The 20,706-nt window shown below is 44.1% G+C and overlaps 1 protein-coding gene across 1 annotated transcript in view; it reads left to right on the plus strand.

Moving 5' to 3' along the window:
- Positions 1-20,706, plus strand: part of SLIT3 (slit guidance ligand 3) — a 531,450-nt gene that overhangs the window by 496,583 nt on the left and 14,161 nt on the right. Inside the window, exons 32-33 of the mRNA XM_056349923.1 lie at positions 5,814-6,054; positions 8,447-8,577. Coding sequence (XP_056205898.1) covers positions 5,814-6,054; positions 8,447-8,577 — 372 coding nt within the window. The remainder of the gene's footprint in view (positions 1-5,813; positions 6,055-8,446; positions 8,578-20,706) is intronic.

Consider the following 20,706-nt stretch of genomic DNA (forward strand, 5'->3'; position numbering starts at 1 on the left):
GGTAACTTTTCAAGTGTTTGAAGACTGCAAGTGTTGATGAACAGGAGAGAGCACAAGGGGTGGTCTGACAAAGGTAACTAGGAGACCTAATATGTTGATTAATAAAATTTTTTGGCTAAGTATCAGGAATCGTTTCCCAGCAGTGAGTGTGCAGAGTGACCTGCCAGTTATCTGGAGCTTATGCTGTTGTAATAAATGCAAAGACCTATAACAATTTTGTGGTTGTCACTATGCTGTATGTCAAAGCCACGTGTTAAAACTTACATCCTTGCACGGTTGAACAAATGGCACTCTGGTAATAATAACGTAGGGCCTCATATGCACAACAGGGTTGTGCACCCTAACAGTGCACCTCTGATGTCAGCTCCTAAAAGCAATAGTACTAACGTGCACTGTACCCATTTTCCTATCTTAGCATTTCCTAGTCCCTGTTTGTGTGTAGTTTTGCCCCACATAGCACCTTTCGTTATCACTCAGCAACCTTTCCAATTCCATAATGTGCTTTCATTCTGGAAAGTTTTCAGTGTATTTTTCCCAAAATAACATCCGTTTACCCCATGCAGATGAAAACATTATTGAGAATTTGTGAGCCCCATTGGATAAAACCTAACTTCTCAAACCTTCCCTCTAGCCATCAGCCTCACAGTAGTGTTGTCCTGATAAATGTTGCTCTAGGGGGGAAGCACACATTAAGGCTGCTGAGCCTGACAGAAAGCACTGTTCCTTCATTGTGTGGATGCTTCAGCGTTCTCCACTGGGGTAGTTTCTGCAAGAAACTCTGCAGTGATTATTAAAATAAATGAGATTGTACCACGCAGAATGGACCTGGCCAAATTATGCAAGTCAGGCTGTGGTCCACACTCCACTGCCAGGGAACTAAATAGTATTAATTATTTCTAATTAAAAAAGAAATGTTTAAATTAAAAAAGAAAAGGCCTTGACAGACAGTGTTGCTCATATGACTTCTAGATGGCAGTAGCAGGACAGCTGCATTTGTAAAGCCACCCACTGAAGGGGTTCCACAAGGCAGGGTGGTGCACAAGCTCTGCTGGGAGCGTAGGGAATCTTTGAGAGCAGCACCAAGCACAGACACACTGGCTTCTTGCAACATTTGCTTTCTGTTAGTGGAGGCTGTTGCGGGTCGCATGGATTTTTTTATTATTATTATTTTTAACTTCCATGAAATTAGAATTATATACACTGATTTTCCTCCTGCTTTCTACTTGTTGCTCACAGACAAAACAAAATGATTTGCATTAGGTAGAACAAAGCTAACAGGCTGGGTCAGCAGTGCTCCTTTCTGCTGGTCACCTCTGGAAAACGATTACACCTGACATTAGGCCAGGGGTGACAGTCATCTGTGGCCTCAACCCTAGTTTGATCCCATTGCTGGCTCTCCTGACGTGTTTGCTAGCCAGCTGCGAAGCCCTGCACTGGAGAGAGAGATGACACACTTAATGAAAGCAGCTTTGAACAGGAGAGTGCTCCAGTCGGACAGTCCACTTAGTGCCTGGCTGGCAGTTGAGGACGTGGTGCTGCTGTGTCCTCATCTGCCTGGGTCTGACTGCTGTGCTGATCTGCAGTAACCACCTTAAACTGGCAAGAATTTCCTTCTGTGATCTATCTTCCTATGAGGTTGTTGCTATTTTTATTAATATTCCCTTGTTTTCTTGGAAAGGGGGATCCAGACCATTGCTTGCTGAGTGGTGTTATCCCTCCAAAGTGTGCGCTCACCCTCCAGAACGGGCTGGCCTGTGGGTGTTTGCCAAGAAGCTGCAGCAAAGGGTCTCGCTCTGGAAGGGAAGGTCTCTCAGTCTGTAACCAGTGGTTCAGGTGTGCTCACGAAGAAATGTTCCCAAGAACAAATTTACTTCGAGAAATACAGACTGAGCAAAGATAACCATTTCCCTCTGTGATGGGGTGGCCCTGGCTGGGTGCCCACCAGAGCCGCTCTGGCACTGCCCTCCTCAGCTGGGCAGGGGAGAGACAAAATGCCGTGAAAGGCTCGTGGGCTGAGATAGGGACAGGGAGATCACTCAGCAGTCACCATCATGAGCAAAACAGACTCGTCTTGGGGAAATTCACTTAATTTCTCACCAGGTGCAGGGGGATGGGGAATGGGGCTGGGGTCAGTCCCTCACACGCTGTCTCTGCTGCTCCTTCTCCCTCAGGGGAGGGTCCTCACCCTCTGCTTGGCCCCAGCATGGGGCCACCCCATGGGAGACAGTTCTCCACAAACTTCTCCAACATGAGTCCTTCCCACAGGCACAGTTCTTCACGCACTGCCCCAGAGTGGGTCCCCCCACGGGGTGCAGCCCCCCAGGCCCAGCTGGCCCCAGGGGGTCCCCAGCCCTGCCCCAGCCCGTCCCCAGCCCGGGCTCCTCCCCGCGGGGCCACAGGCCCGGCCCAGAGCTGCCCCAGCGCTGCTGCCCGTGGGTCACAGCCCCCTGCGGGCACCCCCTGCCCCGGGGGGGCCCTGCCCGGGCTGCGGGGTGAGCTGCTCCCCCATGGAGCTCCATGGGCTGGGGGCACAGCCTGCCTGGCCAGAGGCTCCACACGGGCTGCCAGGAGGTCTCTGCTCCGTGCCTGGGGCCCCCTGCCCTCCTGCACTGACCTGGGGGCTGCAGAGTTGTTGCTCTCTCATACTCTTGCTCCTCTCTCTGGCTGCTGTTGCTCTTTTCCCCCGTCATAAACACGTTTTCCCAGAGGCACTACCACCATTGCCGATGATGGCCTTGGCCAGCAGTGGGTCCATCTTGGAGCCAGTGGCATTGGCTCCATCGGCCATGGGGGAAGCTTCTGTCAGCTTCTCACGGAAGCCACCCCTGTAGCCCCTCACTACCAAAACCTTGCGATGCAAATCCAATAGACCCATATGCTGTTATTCCCCCTCACTGTACTGCTGCTGTCTGTGCTCCCATTTCCAGTGCTGCCTGCTATGCTAACCCTGTGCAACTCCTCCAAATACTCCTTGGAGCAAAGTAAATGGGGTTTATTGATTGCCAGCAGTATTGCCTGCCAGATTACACTTTTGAGATACATTTGTCTAAATGAATAGATTGGCTTGTCCCAATGCAAGATTATGTTTTTCTGGTAGAGGGTATTTACCACCTGGCTGACAGGCAGTAGTTTGCTCTCCACTCCCCAAACCCTTTGCTGATAGTCTTAGCAGCCTACAACTGTGTCCACTTACAGCACTAAGTGTCACCTGGGCAATAAGGGGTCCCAGTTAACCACAGCTCCCTGCCCTCCGAGCAGCAAGGTAGTGATGGAATGGGCGTGGGGAGCCTGGCTGTGAAATGCCATCCTTGCAGTGAATAAAGGAAGTTTAGGGCAATGCAATGAGAGAAGTGTTGAAACGCAATTTATGCTGGAAAGTACCAAAGGGTGGTTCTGGCTGAGAAGGAAACATCAGTTTGGTTGTGTATGTGAGCACAGCTGACCCCAAGTGCTGCGGGACTGGAGCGGGACAGTGCTTTAGGCCCTGGAAATTCCCAGCAGCAATTATCACCCTCCTCGTGCTTATTCCTCCAGAACAGATTTTTGTTTGCAATACCCACATCACCATGTGCAAGGCCCACAAACAGATTTTTGCAAAGTTAGGAAGCTGGTTAAGGTGTTCCATGCTGCATGGTGGCTGTGAGGAAAGGAGAGCTTTTCTGACCTGCTCCCAGGCACAAATCCCAAACATTTGCATCTTTCAAGGCATTCTTCAAGTTTTCCTTTTATAAAAGTAATAATGTAAAGCCCTGTGTGTGTCTTCACAGACATGACTGAAAAACAGAGCAACTCCATTGCTTTTGATGCAGTTCAGGATTTAGCCCATCCATATTTTGTTACGTATTTCTCTCTCTCTCCGTGTGTCCCAGAGGCAGACCAGAGAGTGGTGCGTGTTGGGAGAACAGGGACAGGGAGAGGTTTCAGTTCATTCCACACAGTGCTGAAGGTAGAGCTGTGGTACACTGTGCAAAATTGCACATGAGAAAATGTGGAAAGGAAACCCATCATCTCCATTGCCTTCTGTTACAGACGCAGCAGGTTCTGGTCGCTGTGGCTAAGCCAGATGTTGGTCTTGAGGATGTTGTGGCTGTTTTATTTGCTGTTCTTGCACATGTGGTATCATGTAGGGTCATGGCTTGGGTTTCTATTCTAATTGTATCTAAGAAGGCTGCCTAGAAATTTACTGAGCTTCCAAGTCTCACCTGCTTTACTAGAGAGGAGTGAGGGTTTTAGCATTTTTTTTTTTTTGCTTTGTTTTTATAAGAGTGCTATTATTCCACAAAGTGCGCCCTGAATGGCAGGAAATTCCTAGCAGGACAAGTGGGGTTTCACTGTTCTAGGACTGGGCTGGCGGGTTATTCAATGCACGACTGGGTCTGCCACAATCCTCTCCCAGACAGCCCCCTGCCCCTGTGCTGACAAGCACTGTGTAACCGAGCGGTGGTGCAGGAGCCTGAGCCCGCAGCCCTTCCCGCAGCACAGCCTGGTGCGTGCTCCCTACTCACCAACTACCAATTTTTCATCATTTTACTGTCTACGCGTTTTCAAGCTGTCACAGAACTTGATGCGAAGAGAGTTTATCTTCTTGCATCAGTACAAAAAAAAAGTTTTGTTGGGTTTGGACAGTGGCTGTAATAAGAAATTTGGGGTATAGGTGCAGGGTCGTACCGTGCACAGCCAGCCAGAGAGCCTGGCCCGGTCCCTTTGCAGTACCCATTGTTTGCACAGGCCCAGTGGGTGCACTGGGCAAAGATTTTTCATTTACTTTTTACAGTTTAGTCTGACACATGACATCGCTGTGGAAGGTGACTGCAGCTTTTTGCACTTTCTCCCTTTTCCCTGTTCCTTCTGTGCTGATGTCGTTATTTCCGTGTAGCTGAGTCATTCTAGCAAATAACCTGTGAAGCGTGCAGCCCTGCTGAACCCAGGACAGCCTGGGCACTGAGCCTTCGCTGCTCCTGGGTGACATGGCCCAAGCCTCAGGAGTCAGAGCTTCTTCCTACATGTGCCTTTTGCTAAGCCTCTCCTATTGTTAAGATTAAACCACAGCACTTTCCTCTAGATCTGAATGCGATTTCAGTTTGCAAGAACTCAGATCTGGCACTTGGTTTTCAGCTACCTCTGACTGCAGGAGAGCTTCCTTTCCTTTGCATTCTTCTCATCCAGGACATTACCCACCACAAACACAGCTAAAATAAAGTTAACGATCCTGATGCTGTTAGAAACAACCAGTTCAGGGAAACTGCCCAGCAACTAGTGTGGTACCAGTGCACTGCTTCTGAGACTTTTTAGCGGTGCACATCTGTTGACGATACATTCTCTGATGGACAGTAAAGCAAGTGAGGTGGCTGTAAAAAACACTAAAAATACAGAATTTTCCCCTTGCTTGCCAATTACAACAGCAGAGGTAGGCTCAAATCACGAAGCCTAGGATGGGGTATCTCAGGTTAGGGCTTAAATGGCTCCAGGTTTTTGCTGGGAACCTCTGCATGGCACAGGGAGGGACAGAAGCTATTTTAGACAGACTGCTGTACTTTCCAGAGCTAAATAATCTGGATTTATCCCTTTTTATCACAGTGCAAAGTGCAGTACAAATTGCTTTCAGTATTCAAACTGGCTCGTTCAGACCCAGCATGGGGATTTCTGTACAGCACGGCGCTGTATAGCTTTCACACAGTAAAGCAGGCACGTGGTAGCTGAATCTCACAGTCGCCATACCACAGCAGCAGTATAATGTCAGCATCTGAAAATGTTTGCTTGCTTAAAAAATAGTGATAATTAAGACCGCTTTTTCTTTCCTTTACCTTCTACAGTGGGCTTTTCTGTGAAACTCCTCCACCAATGGTTCTTCTCCAGACGAGCCCATGTGATAACTACGAGTGCCAGAATGGAGCCCAGTGCATTGTTGTGCACCATGAGCCTGTCTGCCGCTGCCTCGCTGGCTTTGCTGGGCAGAAGTGTGAGAAGCTCATCACAGTCAACTTTGTTGGGAAGGATTCCTATGTGGAGCTGCCATCAGCCAAAATTCGCCCCCAGGCAAACATCTCCCTCCAGGTATGTCATGCAGAACATCAGTTGCCAGCCTAGTGCTCTTCTAAGCAATAACACATATACAGGTATATATATCTTTTCATTCTGAAGGAACAGGACCTATTGGCCAAGATGCTGACAAAGATAGAGTCAACTTGTGAGCCAGTTGTCTGCTCTAACGTTATTGAAACGCTGAGGAGCAACTAAGGCACCACTGTGCCTTTGTTGACACATATCCTGCCTCCAGAATCTCACCACTGTCTTATTCGCAGGCTGGCAATGTAACTAGAGATGATTCAGGAAACCTGTCTTCTTACTGATTTACAGCATTGTGTTTCATCCTGTAGAAAGTAGTGCTTAATAGTAGGACTTAGTGAAAGGGCTGGTCTAAATGGCCTTTCCAGACAGTATTTTGCTTACTCTTTTACTGTGCATAGTCACTGCATAAAAGGCCTGGGACTTTGTTACAGCCCTGTAGGTACCCCTAAATTTGGTTTGAGGTCTAATGTTCAGAAGGCAATGGAAAAAAGGTATCAAAGGTGCCATGCCCCTACTGTCATCTTGTGGCTGTGGATCTAAGGTATTTTGGATACTTAGTCATGTTTTTTAAGTGATGATTTTTAAGTGATTTGGAAGTTATTTGCATTCGCAATCACAAAATAAGCATTAAACTGATCATAATTTTTTTCCCCTAATATTTCAAAGGAAATGAGGAAATAATTTCTAGCTTTGTATGTCTTCTAATAGAGATATGTGTGGAGCACATATATGACATGATACATCTCTTTCTTAGGCCACTAATTGTTAATCTGGACTATTTCTATGCTAGATTCACCCTGCAAATGAAGCATAACATTTCAAAAGTTGTGAGAAGATAAATCATCCTTGTATGTTTATTTTATTGCATTTATTTTCTCAGTTTGAAAAGATTGTATTCCACAGTTGGAAATCATATCCTAGACTTACTCGATGGAGTTTGGTTGTAATTAAAATACCGATGTCAAGACATGGGAAAGAGGACCAAATTTCCACATTAGGAATAGATTTTTAAAGGGTAGTTCCTGCAAAGTTCATTCTAATGAAAAAAAAAATCCTTAATTACTATGTCTTTTCTTTAATAGCTTGAGTATACAGTTCACATGAAAATGAAGCTGGTTCATGTATATTCGAAGCTCTGGTTTGTCTTCAAAATCCCCTTTTATTTAATATCGCAAAAGAGATTTCTTAAATATGGGCACTCTAAAATACAGCTCCCCAAAGGCTCCAAATGCTATAGGTCAACTTTAAAGCTGAAAATGTGGACATTGTCTTCTTAAGTATACAAAACACATTACATCAGCCATAGCTTGTATAATAAAACTGATTATTACAGAAAGCACATGCAGATGATGTTCTCACTTCTTGTTTCCCAGGCTGAATATTATTCTTGCATCCAGTAATTAATCGCTAGTGAATTAAAATTAGAATACATTGATTATTGAGAACAGAGAGAGGAAATCTTATTAAAAAGTGTTCAAGAAAAAAAACTTTTAAGGGCAAAAGGATAGTATTTAAATACATATAAATGCAAACAGATTTTTAAATTAACTGTTTAGTTTGGCATTTAATAGCCACTATAAAAGAATAACCAAGAAATCTCAATAAATACAAATGTAAACAGCAAGGTTGTATCCAAAAATCCCATTTTGTCCCTTCTTTTTTGTTGTTTTTCTTTTCTTCTTTTGTACTATAGGGATATTTGAGACCTGGAGACTGGGAAAGCAGAGTCCTTGTTTTTTGATTTAGTGTTCCAAGATTATTTTTCCCTGAGGTACATCAAAGCTAGAGGGACAAGGGCTACTCTGTTCTGCCTGACTCTCTAAATGTCCCATTTGAAACCAGCGTGACTTGCTAATAACTTGGATTGAGTGCATAACTCATGATTATGCTGGATGTGGGGACAGGTCCTTCTTTCCTTCATTGTGTTCACAGAGTCTGTGAACAGATCAGAGCCTGCTGAAATTTGTTTGCTTATAATTGTGACACACACTCTTCCCACTGCCAGAGCTGGTTTTCTAAACCTCAACTTCAAGCTGGTGTAGTAGCTGAAAAATATATTCACGTGTCACCAAAAATACAGCAACAGTCTATTGACAGGGATCATATAAATTGCAGCTTTCACCTCCTGGAAACTAGTTCTCATTTGAAACAAGGGAGGCAGCCCTTAGTGGGAGGCCAACTGGTTTGTATAAGAGCCCACTCAATGTCACCAAGACCTTTTTGTGTCTCATAGCTCTTGCTCTCGTTGTTACTCATATATATGATTTATTAAATCATATTTGAATTGCATGCATTATTTTGGTTTGATTTTTAATATAGGTTTATTTCTTTTTCAATCATTCTCAAGCAACTTCACCTGGTTATTAATGTTTCACAGGTAGCAACAGACAAGGACAATGGCATCTTATTATACAAAGGAGACAATGATCCTTTGGCTCTGGAGTTGTACCAAGGACACGTGAGGCTCATCTATGACACGCTGAATTCTCCACCTACCACAGTATACAGGTAAAGAGCTAAGCTGTACCAAGCTTAGCTTGATTTCCAAAAAAGATGGAGAGGTAGGATTTTTCTAAGAAACGTGCATGGGAGAAGAATGTTTTATTTTACTTCAAGGTATCTCTTGTAATTAGGTAAGAAAATCAGAATAAAGACTTAGCTAGAGGCTGCATGGTTAAAAATTGGCATTTCTTGGCAATGCCAGTGATACTGTGTCCTACTGTGATACTGTTGTCCCTTCTTATCTACTGTAAAGATTTAGTTTCTAGTGAATGTCGTCCTTCAAATAGTTCCAAAAAATCACTTTCTTTGATGTTGATATTTAGCATTAATTTACTGAATCAAGATAGAACAGGGACTGTGCAACTGCAGGATTAAACTGTGTCAAATAGGAGGAGAAGGGCTGAATTCCTCTACAGGGTGACTGCTTTTGGAAGAACTCTTACCTATATCAGTAGTAACTACACAACCATGAAAAAGCACAGATTACAAAGGTAAGTTGTAGGGCAATTTGACCTTCAGACACCTGACTTCTTGGAAATGCCAGACCCACAGGTTTTATTCATTAGTCACAAGAAAGAAAAGCAAATGTAAAAGTGAAACCCATGCACAGAGGTATTTCCCTAGGAAAGAGAGAATTGCTGCTCGTGTCTTCCCCTGCCCCTTTAGCAGCCCTCTCCCTGGGTTAACTCCCTTCTGATTAAAGCCCTGTTACTCCAGTTCTTTTTGTGTAAACATGCAGTTGTGACCACCATGAGCCCTTTTGGATTCAGTGTAGTTTCACGGCAATTGTGGATGCAGAAGAGGTGGATTTCCCAACCCACCTTGCTCTTTAAGGAGGAGCATCCTATTAGAGCAAGTGAAAAGATGCCACCAAGTATCACCAGCCAGGATGGGCCTTGTACTTTTTATGGAAAGTTTTCTCAGTACTTGGTAAAACTTGAGTTTTCTTTAAGGGGAATGGTGACTTGTTTAAGAAAATGAAAAAATTCTTTCTGTATAAAAGCAAATTAGATAATACCAATGCAGTCTTGATACCAGGAGAAGCAATGGCTTGTCCACTGTAGGAATGATGAAAGTAGTTTGTTAGTGATTTTCACCAGCTGGATAGGTGTGAAAAATTTCTCTGTGTGTGGCTGCTAATCCTAATTGATTTCATGGTTGAGCAAAGCTGAAGTTGTTAAACAGTTTTATGCCAATAATTAGAACATAGGCAAAAGCTCATTACGTGTGGGCAGTGCAAGGGGTGACAGGTCGGTGTGGATGCTTGCTCTGCATTGTCAAGGGCAGAGTGGTGGGGTGATGAGAGCTGTTGCCATCATCACAACACTTTATGGATCTGCTGCCGTCTGGCAAAGTTGCCAGAGATGGCAAGCAGCAGTGTCCTCATTATTCCTGCGCCCTTCATATTGATCAAGGAGGAGGTCTCCATTCAGACTGACACCTCATTACCATAAGATTAATGGCGTGTTCTCTACATTTTGTACTGTGTGATCTGTTGAGATGGGAAAGAAGCTGCTTAATACGATGCCCTTTCTGAAATGTCACTCTAGTCTTTTATTGGTTTAAGGAGTGGAGCAAAATGGGATTAGCATGGAGCTTGATGGGAAGAGATTAGGTTGATTGAGAAAAACTGCAGCTAAATAATGTCAAAAAGGGCCTCTAAATAGATTAAAAGACTTGTTTTCCTTAAGGGCTGAGGAAGGGGGAGGGAACCTGCTTCTCTCCTTACAGTCGCGGGATTTAAGGGTAGAAGGTGTGAGTGGATCTGGTTTGACCTCCCTGTATATCCTGTTTGACTTTTAGCTAAAGCATAAACTCTGTTTGGCTAAGGCATGACTTCCAGTTTGGCACCGAGTTTTGACAGGAAAACACCAAATAATGGAAAATACCCCATTTCCTTTAGTCGCTTGGACAGTGGTCAATCATTTCCGTTATTCAGGCACTGGCCATAATTTCCTAGTTGTGTCACTAATACCTTTTGGATGCTTTAGAGGCTTCCTCCAGGGAAATGAAGGTCCTTTTACACCTGGTACTGGCTCCCATGAGTTTTATCTGTCCTTTTAATTGCATTGTCTCCTAACTTGCACTTTGATGAAATGAACAGCCGATTCATGTGATGCATTTTCCCTAAACCTTAAGAATTTGGGGAACCCTTTTCTGCAACTTCTACGATTTTCCATTAAAATAGGATTACTTGGAGCACCTGTAACATTCAAATCTTAGCCTCGCCGTTGGTAAAAAGTTTGCTTTCCCTGTTGCCTACTCCTTGTTGTCTTGTTTAGATGCCTCACTTAAATCTCAGTCTCAGCAAAAGTGGACTGTTTGCCTTTGAGAAGCTCTGTTGAAAGACTATTAGATTAATTTTCACAGGCAATATCAGGTGCTGCTATCCTCCAAAGGGGTCCACTTCTCGGAAGAGATGAGCACTGCTTTGGCTCTTGTTTTTCCTCAGAAGAGTCTGCCAAAAGAGGAGGAGGCCTTAAAATTCTGCCTGGTGGGAGCTTTGCCAGCTACAGCTGCAGGAAATCTGTAACTGACCTGGTCCTGTGTTGTAACTGAGATGTTTTGCTGGCTATGAAATATGGGTACTCCCATGGTGGGATGTGGGAAGTCATTGGCAAGCCACATTATCTGTAATCCTTTGTCAGAGTCTCTGTAAGATTTATTAACAGTACTTCAGAACAGTAAAATTAGCAAAGTACTTGGCTAATACAGGTAATATCCTGTAGGGATAAGATAAAACCTGTTGTCAGGCAGGTTGGGAAGCCAGCAGTGAGCAAGGCGTACTTGGTGGTAGTTTTCAATAGTGTTTAGCGGAAGGGTGCTGGAAGGACGAAGTACACAGTGTGTTACACTGCACAACTCGCCCTCAGCATACAGCCGGGGTGAAGGTTTGCACCAGCCCTGTGATGTGTGTGCTCTGAACTCGCTATTGTAGTGTATTGTGCGGGTGGCCTTGCTTCGCAAAACTGTTGTAGGAGACAGAGGGCAAGAATGTGGCATAATACCCGACTGCTGGCGTGCCGGGCAAAAGCATTTTGTGTACTCTGGGAAAGCAGGTCATCTCTGGCTATTGGAGTGGACCTCTTGTTATATCTTAGTTGCTCCTTTGAGTAGATTGAAGTAGAGCTGCAGACTCCTGGAAAAGCCCAAGATTAACTCACTGTACATTCAGATTTATGTCACATGTATTCATTCCTGTGGTATGTTTGGATAGAAAGGTTAAAGTTGACATAGAACTTTTCTTTCATCCTAGTCAGGTAAAGGTCAGCAAATGTCCAATGGAAGACTACCTAAATTGCGTTGCCATTTATTGTTAAGTTAGAAAGAAATACAAGTTAATGCATGAATATGCAATGATTGAACTCACCTTTTTAAAAGAAAAGCTGACTGGTCTGTTATTGGAACTCCTCACCTGTAAGCTGCAGAGTAACAGTTTCTTGGATGTCATAGTAAACACCTTACAGAAGATCCATTTGTGAAGTAGGATTCCTATTTGTTGCTTCTTTTATTCTATTTAATTGCTCTGTAGATGCACAAATGAGAACAGAAATCTGTTTCCGAGTGCTTTATTGACCTCCTGGTTTCTGCACTGTTGAGAGTTACTCTTCAATGCCATGACAGCCCTTAGTACAGAGCCATCGGCGAGTTCTTGAAATAAAGTAAATCATTTACACAGATACCTTACTTTAATTTAAATATGCCAGCTGAAGAGGAATGTGCTGGTTTTAGTTATCACCATGCTCTAATCACTGAAAGTTTTGAATTAATAAATTTTAAAAATTCTGCAGTTTCAGCATTCAGCCATTGATACTGGTATCTGTGTAACTGTACTCTATAGGGAGACTTCCTATTTTCAGCCTTTTTTCCTACATCTGTTCCTTGAACTAGAGATAAGATCTTACTTGTAATTATTTTTTTTTCTGGTAAGTTTTATGCTACTATGCAGTCATATTGATCTGGATGCTAAATTAATCCTTCCTAATAGAAATGGAAAATAGAAATTTGACATGTACTACTGATGTAATTCCCTCCAGAGTTCCCAGATTGCCATGTTGCATACAGACTGTCATACCTTGTAAAGGGCAAGATGCAGGCGTCATTGGTGTAAAATCATGTTTTCACGCAGGCTTCCTGACAGCAGTGAAAAAGGATGCAGTTAGGAAAAGAATTAATTGTATTTGTCTTTCTGGAGAGCCTACACCCAGATTACGTTATAATTCCTTTTAAAAGTATCATTTCAGAATCTGTTTTCAAAAATGCTACATTATTAGAGGTATTTCTCATAGATTGTATCATGCAGTTCTCATGGTTTGGCTTATTCCTGCATAGCATAGATGGATGTTCTTGTGGTTAAAGCAAAAGGCCTGAAATCAGGGAGCTTAAATTCTTACTGTATCTGCCTCTTATGTGATGACTGTGGGATGACAAATTAAATCTGGTTGTCTGTGCACACAAAGTACAGAAATGCACAAAAAAAACCCAGAAAAAAGTGTTTCAGAAATGTGCTGCGGGTCACCAAAGGGTGAGCTTCCTTCTCCCTCCAGGCTGTGGAGCAGCACAAGGCTTGTACCCCAGCAGCATCTGCAGACTGCCTGTGCCATTCCACCAACACAGCCTCTGCCCGTGGCGGGGCCTGGGGAGCAGCCCGGGTGGCTACTGGCACCCATCGTCCAAAAACAGGTTCCTGGCCATGGCGCTCCCAAATTGAACTTAGTAGTGCTCAAGGACTTTGGTCCTCTACTGACATTTCATAGACTTCTCTCCACTCTTCTGGTGCTGAGGTTGAACAGTTGCTTTGGTGATGGAAGAATTTCCACATCTTCCAAAGATATGGGAGATGGGATTTTTGTGTAACTGATTCTCTTTAGCTGCAATTGCTTATCTGCAAAAAAGCCGGTGAGGCTTCACCATTAATTCACTGCCTTCTAGGGAGGAATGTGCTGGAGGAGTGAAAGCATTAATTATTCTTAGGAACATTATTAGAGCTTGTCAAACTCAGTTTTTACCAAAAGTCTCTTTGCAGAGCTCACTACATGACTGGTCCTTTTCTTCCTAACACCTGCCAAGTCTGCAGCCTGTGCTGTGCCTGTCCTTGGTGGGATTGCTGTTTGATACTTCTGGATGGGCTCTGCACAAACTGTTTTTCAGAGATTCCTGTGAGACATCACTGAGCTCCTAACAATTCTGCATATTTGCAATTCATTTTATTCTCTCTGTCACACACACTTATTTTTTCAGGTACTCCTTAGGGATTTTGCATCAAATATAATGAAGGGACCCAGTATTAATCTCTGACCTGCACAGTAAAAGTTGTAAAATTTGAATGTACTTATACATCTTGCATGAGGCAAGGTGAAGGACAGATGAATTATTTTTTGCCTTATAAAAGGCTCTGGTGTATTTAAATAGGACAAAAAAGACAAGTGTGTGAGTTCTTGTCAAACTACAGACATTGCATTTCCCTAGTTTTTCTTGGATTTTTGTGTGAAAATGTAAGGCCAAGACCTTAAAATATCATCTAACTTTTGTCATTATTTTTCGGAATCAAGTATGTGTTTTCATGAAATTTAGAAACTTCCTTCTGTTGAGATGAAGTTTAAGAAGGGTAAAGGTTTGTCTTTTAGGCTGCCTGAGGACTTAGCAGGCAAAACTTTGTTAAGCTGAATTAAAGTTTTTTCTTTGTAAATCTCTTGCAAGTATCTCTTGCAAGAATGATAGTTCCTCATCTCTCCCCTCTCTCCTCACCTCTGCCCTGCTCATTCTCTTTAGCGTAATAGCTGAGTACCCAGAAACACTGCGCTGCAAACCCACAGCCTTATTTCTAACCTTATACCTATGTGTAGGGTGCTTCAGGGTAAGATGTTTTATCAGAAGGTGGCAAAACCTTTCACAAAGCAAGTCAGCATCGGTGTGTCTGTGTTCCAGGTAGGGGAACACAGGTTATCTAAACAGGTTATCTAAAGCCACTTGCCCGGTAGTAGTGACAGCAATAGAAGTTACATTTGCGGACTCCCAGGTCACCACCTTCAGGGCCCAAAATCTGGGGCTATCAGTCTGAGTGACACTCATATGTCCCCTGTCAACTGAGGTCAGGCTGCACCAGTACGTACAGGTGCTGCCAGTGTGCCCAGGCTGCTGGCTTGCCCGCAAACCCATGACTGGGGCAGGCGCATGCTTGGCTTTGGCTCCCCCTGAGCATGCACCACTGAAGTTTGAAGAACTTATGCCACAGTCTGTGAAAGCAATAAACACAGTAGCTGCTCCCCTGCCATAAAGGGTTTCTGCCATTTTAACTCATTCTTCGAATTAACTTGTATTGTGACCCCTCGAAGTTAAAGCAGAGATGTTATTTGTATCCTTTTCATCGGGAATGTGGCCATCCACACCATCACTGTCACCTTTATCATTGTTGTTTGAAAAAATCACAATACTACTGCAGACCCAAATCAACTTCAAGCAGGTGGCAGAAGACAGTCCTCCTCCTCCTCCCAAATCACTTTTTAAGCAGACTGTGCTGGCTTTAATGCACGGACAGCATACGAGTGAATTGTCACTAGTCTATGTATTTTGTTAAGCAATTTGATTTGTTATTTTCTAAAACAGACACCCATTAGCTGGTCTGTACCCTGTTACTTTAGTCACTGTGTACTTCTCCTCTGCACAGCTCCACCTCTACCTCCTGGCAGCTCTTTCCCATCTGAAGGGGATAGGAGGGAAGCCAGAGTGGATATGCTGTGTCCAACCCCACTGGTTGCTTTGTTGATCAGCAGCCTTTTAGGAAGACTTACGCAAAGCAGAGGAGTGCAGGACACATATGTACATGGAACTTTAGTGCAATAACACTATAATGCTGATTTCTTTCAGCACAGAATAATAATAAAAATGTAATAAAGTCAGCAAGATGCAAGCATTAATCCCAAGAAGAAATGAGAGGTGATGAGATAGGGATAGTGCATAACTAAACAAAAGCAGGTGGGAACACAAAATAAATCAATGTGTTAAAATACTCTGAGGTCAGCCTCTACTTAGAGTCTTAACTTCATGACATATTGGCCCCATGCAGCTCCTCTCTCTCCTGACTGTATCAGACATGTCAGAGGATTACACCTAAAGATAGAAAGCAAATCCTTCACAGTTACAACATTTTACAGTAGAAAGTGCTAACCATTCAGTTAATACCATTAAGGATTTTCAAGAGCATCAAGAAGGAAGATGTTTGCGCTTAGAAGTTTGCTGAGCTCTAGAAGTAGTTCAGCACCTTGCAGATATTATTGGTTTTCATGTTCAAAGTAGTCTTGGGTTTATGTAAAAATTAATGGTGAAACTAAAAGTTGTTCTCTATAGTGATTTGACTGTGACTAATACAGCTCTACCATCAAAAGAAAGTTGCTGCTGGAAAAAAAGAAACTGACATTATAAATTAAGGTTTTCACCTGTTTGTTAAATTTAGTAGTTGCGTTGAGATTTAGCCAGTTCGGTTCAAACCTTAAAAATGCTCAGCCAAACCAAAAGTAATTCTGAAATAACTATTTCTTCCACCCCAGCAGATAACCTGATTTAGTCATTTGGCTGTCCATAACATGGTCTTACTGTTTCTTCTAGTGAGAGCATCAGTGAAACCATGAGAGTGGTCCTGGCAGCTCCCAAGCCCTCATAAATTAGTGCTAAAGTTAGTCCACCTTCTGAGCAATCAGTTTGGTGTATGTTGGAAACACACTCTTGTTCTGCACTCTGTTTCCAGCGAGTAACTGGAAGAAAGGTGTGCGGATGGATTTTAAATGGTATTTTCAGGTCATTGGTCCAGCAGTATATTGCCAGAGTTGGTTAATACTGATTACACCAGAGGAAGGTTGAAATATGCTCATAATAGACAATGCTGCAATAAATCTAATCGTAGTCAAAATGACTTTATAAACTTCCTATGTGCTAATGACTGGCTCATGTCTTGAACTGTGAGGGTTTTGCATGTTGTAAGGCAAAGCTAATATAACGTAGTGGGGGTTTTTTCTGCCTGTAAATTTCTTGTAAACATGATGACTAACACAAAGTTTAGATGTGTACCATGTGTGATGGATTTATATCCCATTTATACCAAGCGCCAGGCTCTGGATTCAATAGATACAGCCTCTGTTAGAAGTGCATGCAGAGCTGGCACCGAGGGCAATCACAGAGGTGTGGCATGGTTCTGTGCACAATTATTTCACTGCTTCTTCCCAGCAGAGAAACGTGACCCACAGCTCTGCGTTCGCCAGCATGCCCCAGCACTGCTGGAAAAGGTGGGTATGGCAGCTGCTATTCTGGTTGTCAGAGCAGTGGATTTTGTTTATTTTTGTGGAAGAGGCATACAACTGGAGGTGTGTTGCCACAAATGAGGTGGAAACAATTTCATTTCCTGGCCATGTATCAGGTTTCTAAATAGACACAGCTCTTTTTTTTTTCTTGGGGCTTAGCCTGCAGTTTCAGATACAACCCATCATTCTCTGTCATTCTAATTGGAAGCCTTTTAATTGCATTCTGTAGTGGCTGTGCTCCCTGCTGCTAAATAGCAGATACCTTCATATTTTCCAGAGCTGAAAAGGGGATAGATGGTGTAAAGTATTCCCCCTGATGAAATGACTCTGTGAAGACACTTGATGGATTTCCTCATCAGAACGTGAGATTTGATACCCAGTTAAATGGCAGAGCTGCATTCAATAGTGTTTGATGCTCATGCTAAAAAGAGAACTCCAGAACCCTGTTCTGTTCCTAGCCCTGGTGGGGCAGGGGGCTGTGCTGCAGCACGTGCTGGTGTGTGCCACCCAGCCGTACACCAGCACCACCCCTGTGCTGGGCAGGACATGGCACTCGCTGCTCTGCCAGCAACTGCCTTCCTCTGGGCTGTTTGCAGTGCCATTTTCTTTAAGGCTATCTGATTTAATGAGTCCTGCCAGCATTGCAGAATCTATATGTGATTGGTTTTATACTCTGTATTTACTGGGTTTTTTATTTTATGTGATGCATGTTACAGTAAAGACACTGAGATGCAATAGCTCATTGCACGGCGATACACTGTGTGCCGTGATGTGCAAAATTGTTCTGGTGGAGTAAGATGGGGAGGCAGGAACACTGTGATCCGTCACTCAGGAGAGGCCTTGGACTTGAAGAGTTCATTCAGGCTGGTTTTACTGCCATTACGCTTGCATTTAACAAGTTCTCAGCAGAATGAAGTATTCAGCTCTGCAGAGACATGATGATACTGCAGGAGAGCAGCGCAGCTTCACTCCTGGACAGTGGGGTCGGAGGGAGGTGTCAGACCTCTTGCCCATGTCAGGGGCACTGTGAGAATCTGCTGCAAACAAGGGGTGTTTACCCTGGCCGTGAATCTGACCCTTTTATGAATAATATAGGGAAAGAGGTCAGCATTGTGTTAATTGCATGTTGTAGTGGTGTAAAAAAGGTTCTTGCTTTTCCTTTAGAAGGTCTGTAATACAATAACTTTCACTGTTGGCAGGGGTGCTGCAGGAATTGAATTATGACTGGAAATTAGATATGCATAGCCTGGCCAAACGATCATTAAGGGAGATATGGTAATCAGCTGCCAGTGTTTAAGGGCTGTAAACACCAAGAAGAGAAAGATGGTTTATTTGGGTGGTCTACAGAGTTGTAAGTAGGAGAAAAGGTATAAAACCAAGCAAATGAAAATGGAGGTATCAAGGAAAAAAATCTTACTGTCAGTGCTCTCAGCCTAGGAGACCTAATGCTCGAGTCATGTAAAACAGGACTGAACACAACAAAGGAGAGTATATTTTAAGCTGAAAGTGAACTTGAGTGTTTTAATATCTCTTTCACCTCTTATTTCCCTAGTCTTGTGTTTCATTAGCATTTTTCATACTTTTTTTCTCAACATGTGGTTTTTATTTGGCTTCTGAAGATAGAGTGCTTGAAGTGATGTATTATTGTAGAGGTAGCACAAACACTACTCCAATTATGATTTTGCCTTTGTTGCCATGGAGAAGTTTAAATCTATTTTAGGCCAAGGACTGATTACAACTGGAACTAAGGGCAGGGGGTAACTGTAACTTGGAAAGGTGAAAAACCATTAGCACTGATACCTGAAGTCAGCCTGGCACAGAATGGGTTTCACCCCTCCCAAATTGCTAACATCTTGGTGCGGTTCCCTGCAGGTCTCACCTTGTGTTTCTTGATTTTGGTACCTTTTCTCCGGTGCCTGCTCTTCTCATGTCTTGTAAGCTCTTTAGGCTCTCTTGGACATGTACTTCCACTTATTCCCTTCTACTTTGAATGTTTTCAGAGATTATCCAAGTTCAGTATTCCCCATGGCCTTCACTCCCCCGTCGCTTACCATCCTTGTGTTTGCTTTGTTCTGTGCTTCAAATGAGGCATGTCCCCATTAAGACAGAGGTCAGGAAAGTCTGGAGACTGTAGCTAATGAATTGATGTCCTCATTTGCATAATTGATGGTTATACATTTCCTCAGTGACATGGTTTGCTGTGATACTTAAAGCTATTTTGGTTTTTGAGTTATCTGTCCTGCTGTTCTCTGCTGTCTACACCAAAGGTATATTATATGTCAGTGAAAAAAACTAACCCCAAAGCCCAAATTTTACAAGTTCAAATTGAATGCTTTAATCCTTTAATGCATTTCTGTTCACTGGCATATTTATAGTGGCTCAGCTCTAAATCTCTCATGGATATTAGAGCAAGGGGAGTCAGTGTTTATAACATCTGTGTGTGCTTGGGGCTGGAGTAGTGGGGAAAGAAAATACAGCAGGGAGAAGAGAAATAGATCAAAAATGAGAGTGGAAATCAGTTATTTTATATATTCCCTCGGGTGTTATGTTTAATACACATCCTTTTCCCTTCATTTCTTTGTGTTCTGGAGTCTAAGCCCTCAGGGGAGGCCATGCCCATGGTGTGTGCACAGTGCCCTGTGCAATGGGTCTGTTGGCTCATCTTGCTGGAATTGCTCTGACAGATGAGGCCAGCTCCCTGCAATATGAAATTTTAATGACTTTTATAGAGCCCTCTCTAGTTGCCTCCCTTCCCTGTGAGGGCAGCTCTGAGCTTCCCACCCGCGCACAGGGGAAACAGAAGGTGCCAGACCCCAGGCCTTGTCACGAGCTTTGGAAGCTGGGCTCTCCTCACACACATACTATTTTCCTCTTTGGTTTCTTGGCTAAATGGGATGAGACGCCACGGCCAGCTAGCTCTCAGTGAGGGTAACCTTGATGAGAGTGATGATCATGCAAGGCACGTAACCTGGGCTGTGAAAAAATGAGTGCAAAGGAGAAAGGCGAGGGGTGCTGCTGGGTGAGGAGCAGCAAGCGCATGCCCCTTGCCGGGGAGGCAGAGGCCGGGTACCGCGGGCTGGTGGCTGTCCCTGCCCAGTGCCCAGGGGCTCGGAGCAGCCGATGGGTCTGCCACTGCGACGCTGCCTGCAGCAGTGCCCCCGCCACCCATGGCACCCGGCTCTGCCCTGCTGCCTCTCCCTCAGGAAGCGTGCTTTGAGGTGGGAGATCCTTCTCTCGGAAGGGGACCGAGCTGGTGCCCCAGCACGCAGGCTGTAACCGGACTGGAGTGAGGGTCCTGCGGGGGCTGTGAGCACCGGCCATCGAGTGTCTGGTGAGATGGGCCCTCAGCAGGCGACGAGCAGCTGTTCCTGGGTCCTGAAGGGGATTTTGATTCCTTTTACTGCTTACTTTTTCACAAGTTTAATTAGTAAATTCCTGAAAATCCTTGCTTGCACTCCCAATATTTACACTTCAAACAATTCCTCCCTTTCTTCAATAAGAATATATTGTAAACTATGTAATACCCAGTAGTGGTGGCCCAAAGCACTGCAGTTGGAAGTTGGCTAAAAATTCGTGACTGCCTTTTTTAATAGCTTGGAAAAAATCTCCGGAGCGGGGCGGCGGTTTGTTGGTGCCCCTGAGACAAGCGGCTGGCTCAGGCCGAGCAGCCCTGCGGCCCCTTCCTTCCTGCCGGCCCCTCCGCCCGCTCTGGGCAGACGTACGGCTTGATTTAACCGCAAAGCATGAAAATCTTCGCGGAAACGAAGGAGTTGGTCAGGTCAGATGGCAGGTGTGTGACATGCCGAGATCTGTTTCAGTAAATAAATTCTGAGCAGCGAGC

Source organism: Falco biarmicus, chromosome 8 (assembly GCF_023638135.1).
Source record: "Falco biarmicus isolate bFalBia1 chromosome 8, bFalBia1.pri, whole genome shotgun sequence".
In the NCBI taxonomy this organism is placed as follows: domain Eukaryota; kingdom Metazoa; phylum Chordata; class Aves; order Falconiformes; family Falconidae; genus Falco; species Falco biarmicus.